Below are 4,905 nucleotides of genomic sequence, written 5' to 3'. Positions count from 1 at the left end.
AGTTAGCTCGGAGCAACATTCGTCAATTTTAACCGCAATCAAACGACTGTGTCAAAAGCGATGAGCACTTGAAATTCAGTGCAACGTGGGCAAAAAATGACTTGCTTAGCACATGTTAGCTTAGTATGTTAGCACACCTTCGTAAGAGCTTACGAACGTGATGCTAGCTCATTCAATTTGTGCCCCCACTGGTCCGAGTTGGAAATACTCAGAACTTTTGACACAAACGTCCAATTGAGATCAAAACTGACTAATAATTTCTGAGGCTACATTTGAGTCAAAGCGTGTGACGAGAAATGAATTTGACTGATTGGAATTGGAATTACTAATTTTTCCCCCACCACCGCCCTTGTCCAGTGGTAAAGTCGTCCTTGGCTAAAACCAACTTTGAGACAATATGGCTTGTTTCCTCTCTCTGCGTTGTCAATAATTGGGGCTTGCATCTTGCGTTAGCTGTCTTTGTTTGAGTTTCCCAACTTGGTTTTATCGGTCAATGGTATATCACTTTTCTGGCGCTCGACAAGTTCACACAGAAGGATGGCTGGCTATAATAAACAAAAAATAGACAGGCCGAAACTGTGTCACTGAAGTTGGCGGTACACAAAAAAACAGCTCGCGCGAGACACAATCCAAATAGAGTCAATAAGCAAAAATAATGGAACTTTACTTTACGAGTTGATCTCGGGTTCATGGGTTCGATCCCAGGTCTCCCCCAAAACCCACACCCTGCTTCTCTAGTGGAAATTTGCCTCGAATGGCAACCCTTGAACCCAGAATGGGCCCCAAATCGCCATGTGCGGCTCTAATTGAATTGACATTCATGTACCACTATATCCAATGAGACCTGCTTCTCGCAATGAATACATTTTTATTTTTTTAGATCCTCGTGATGGGAGTTGGGGAAGCTGGTCACCCGAGGTTTGCAATGTTCAAACTTGCGGAAGTGGGCAGGTGGTTCGCACTCGTAAATGTGACAACCCTGTTCAACAGATTGGTGGATTGCCTTGTTTGAGCTCCAATTCAGATACCGAAACTGAAACTATCAAAGCCTGTGACATAGATTGCAAGGGTAACAGACATGCCGAGTAATGTCTCACACACACAAAACTAACTTATTTCTTTGACTTATGTGGAAACGGAAGTTTGCAATCTTTTGCTATTATTTAAAATACTCAAGAGGGTGTTCATTTTTGACCGAAACATCAATATTCATCGACAATTATGAAGCGTATTTTTTGATAGACTTTTTCCTCCCAACACTCTCTCTGCAACATCAAAAACGTTACCTAACATACTCTTCATGCTTTTCGCACAACTAATGAGGGTTTTTTTAATATTTCAGGTGAAGGTAAGTGACATTCAATTAAGAGAACACATATCTACCATTGTACCACCTACTAGTCAAGTATCCAGAAATCTAGCAAATCAGATTGTTTTTTTTTTGCAATTGACCTCATTCAAAACCTTATTTGCTATTTTTTTATACAATCACTGCCAATAAATAGAGCAATATCATATTTTTTCAATATCAGTGTTTTTTCAAAGTCTCGTTTACTTGCCAAGGGAAGTCAGAATCACAATTGCGCATAAGATATCCATTATTTGATCAAATGTATCAATTACCTTTGTTCTCACCTTGCGAAAAACTATGTTTTCATTCTGACTGAGAGAATGTACATTCTTGAATTTTGAGAATAACAATCAAGATGTACGTATGGTTTTGATACAAGTTGATCCCTTTTCATTCCCAATAAGCAGCAGTTGATTTTAGCAACATTGCTGTATGAGGTGTATGATTAACGGATGATGGCTGTTGGCTAGATGTTTATTATTGTAAGGTGGAGGTATATATACAGAGGAAAATAACTGTGGCGAGTGTGATGGTGGGAGCAGGAGTAAAGCATAAATGGAAATTGGTATTGGTAACTAGAATTTAACAAAGGTAGCGCAAAAATGCTTTTCTGGCATCTCTTTTAAATAAGAACCTTTATTTCCAACGTCAGACTGCCCAAACAAACAAAACGAGGCACGTTGGATTTCTCACGGACTTCTAGAAATATGGTCTACAAACGACCTTCCCGCCAAATTGGGCTGCTTTTGGTAATAGCCACTCTGAGCCACTTTTCGAATTAGCGTAATAAAACAAGAAGCATAGATCCCTTCAATTAAAGGTAGGTCATGTTTATACTATTTACTTGTAAACTAGATCGTTTTGATGTTATATTGTCAAAAGCTTATGTAGCTGACCCAGAGCAGGCCAAAAATTTGAATTTTATGCATTCAAATTTTTGGAATGTTCGTCTTTGAACTTAAACCTAGCCAAACCGGCCTTTTTTGCCAGTTTTGCTCTAGAGCATGCCGGCTTTTGAGTGACGGTCGACCCTATCTCAAGAACATGATGAACTGACAAAATACTAGGTGTCACATGGACATACTGGATCAGATCGAGGTCATTGGAAAAAACCAAGTCGAGAACGCTATTCTCTCTAGTGGCTACACCAACGTGCTGGGAGAAATTGCGCAAGATCGCGAATTCTTCCAGTTTTTTGAACGACTGAGATGTCGATTTCGAAATGGGAATGTACCGATTTGGACCAACCTCCCACTCTACAATGCTAGGCGGAAAATTGAAGTTCCCTAAAAAGAAAACCTTCAAGCAAACTTCTCGATCCAACTCATTTCTTGTGAATTTAAGAGCTGACAAGAACAAGCTAACTGAACCAGAGGGGGGCCTATATATTGTTACAATGGGCAAATCAAGACCTTGGAGATGACAAACTGAGACCTTTACTTCTACATCAGACATTTTTACATGACTAATGCGCAAGTCATTCCTAACATATAGACATACGCCCCCATGGGGAAAAATGGGATTATCAGGGCGTATCCTATCACAACGAACTAAATTGAAACCAACTGTGGTTAGCTCTTCATCTAAGACCCCTGATCGAAGCCAAGTTTCAGTCATTGAAATGAATGAGACCAGCCTATCTAAAGCTAGTTCATCATGAACCTTGATCTCTGGGCAGTTTTTTTAAATATGGCAAAGGACATTCAAACAAAGCCCTTTTGCCGGTTGATTGTCCTTTGATGGACTAGAGTTATCAAATCTTTGACTAGGCCTTCTAATCCTAAAAAATCATGCTTCTGGACAAAACTAATCTTATTCGGAGGATGAGAGAACTTGTGAGGAGTGGGGAAAAGAGGGGGAGAAGGAAGTCTAGTTGCCACCTGAGCATATGATCTGAAAGATTCTTTGGGCTCACGACAACCAGAGAGGGGATTAAGGGTACAAAGTTTGGGCACAAGAGAGGTTAAATGAATTGAGGGTGAGGTTGGAGGAGAGGGAGGGGAACAATGGGAGGGAAAGAGGGAAGAGGAAAGGGGTAGGTGAGTCTGTTGAGAGACTTGACAATGAGGATGAAACAAATGTTGGCTTTTCCTCCTAGTGCCCCTGAGATGGGCCTTTGTGCCTTTGACATTGAGGCATAACTTGTGCCTAACTGACCTCATGCACATGAATGGATAAACATAGCTACATGCCTGTTTGGAACAGCCCTTCTCATTAAACTGGAGAAGGCCAAACTCTCTAAGTTAAGGACACCATACTGGGTGAGCCAATTTAAACCCTTTCCCTGCCTCATCCCACAATCAAGTAGTGGGTGGGTGTGACCAACCAAAGCTATTAAGGCTTCCATAAAGAAAATCTATGGAGGACGGAGTTTTCCCATCTAAAACCAACTCAAGACAATTCATTGCCCCTTATGAAGGTCCCTTCAACAAAGCTTCCATGTTTATTGCTTCCTTCACCTTCTAGAGAAAACCCGTTAGAAATGAGCGAGGGAAAAAAACGATGGAAAAAGTAAAAAAAGAAGAAGACAGAGCCACAAGGGCAAAATGGGGAGACTCCGCTTGCAAATGAGAACAAGTTGTACAACAGGTGAACAGCACACACGTGGTGGTCGGAAACCAAGGAGGAAAGTACTCTCTAGGGACGAGCAAAGAGAAGAAAATAGACTGATGTCTAGGTTAGGGCACGGAATTCTAGAAATATGGACTGGGAATGAGCTTGTCGCAAAATTGGCCTGTTCTTGGTTATAACTACTCTGAGTGACTTTTTGAAAAGAATAAAATAAAAAAATAAACTTTATTGCGACTCTTGGTCATGTCAGATTGTAAAATGTATAAAACTGTATGTATAAGTATCATATACAAAAATCGATTGATAAAAGAATAAAATGGTCAAGACTGATAAACTAGTTGACTAGAGCGTGATATCACAGTAAGTTTGACCAGGATTGGTTCAGTGCACATGAAAAAAGTGAAGAGGGAAATTGCAGATAGTACATAAACAGGTGGGAAGAGGAATTAAAGTAATAAAATAAGAAATGTAGACCTCTTCAATTAAAGTTCAGTCATTTTATATTATTTACTTGTCAAGTGGATCGTTTCAGACTTATCTCAAAGTCAAAAGCTAATGTAGCTGACCAAGAGTAGGCCGAAAATTCGAATTTTATGTATTGTTTACAAAATAAGTTTGACCGTGTCTTGGAAGCTCCCCAAACCTAGCTTCCGACTCAAATTTGGCCAAGTTCATCTATTCGACAAGATTTTGCGGTCGTATGAAGTGATTATTTGGAATAAGATGAACGGTTTAGGAGGTGAGAAATTTTGGCTTCCTTTCGCAGTCCGTTTTTTTCGCAAATCTCTAGCAGTCCGTAGTTAGGGCTAGCGAGCGACAGAGGAGGAAAGCAGTGTGTTCAGTAGTGATGGGGAACAAATTAATAATTACGGGAGGTTGCGACCAGGGCTACTACAGGGCAATTTTACAATTACCATGGCCATGACATTACTGGTTGAATCTCCGAAACCCGTTAGTCAGCCTCAAAAAGTAACCCTGATTTT

At 40.3% G+C, this 4,905-nt stretch overlaps 1 protein-coding gene across 1 annotated transcript in view; it reads left to right on the top strand.

Annotated features, from left to right (window-relative positions):
- Positions 1–1,176, top strand: part of LOC131891792 (coadhesin-like) — a 7,547-nt gene extending 6,371 nt beyond the window's left edge. Inside the window, exon 3 of the mRNA XM_059241455.1 lies at positions 881–1,176. Coding sequence (XP_059097438.1) covers positions 881–1,089 — 209 coding nt within the window. The 3' untranslated portion in view covers positions 1,090–1,176. The remainder of the gene's footprint in view (positions 1–880) is intronic.
- Positions 1,177–4,905: the final 3,729 nt, after the last annotated feature.

Source organism: Tigriopus californicus, chromosome 12, assembly GCF_007210705.1.
Source record: "Tigriopus californicus strain San Diego chromosome 12, Tcal_SD_v2.1, whole genome shotgun sequence".
Lineage (NCBI taxonomy): Eukaryota > Metazoa > Arthropoda > Copepoda > Harpacticoida > Harpacticidae > Tigriopus > Tigriopus californicus.
This window is presented reverse-complemented; position numbering and strand designations above follow the sequence as displayed.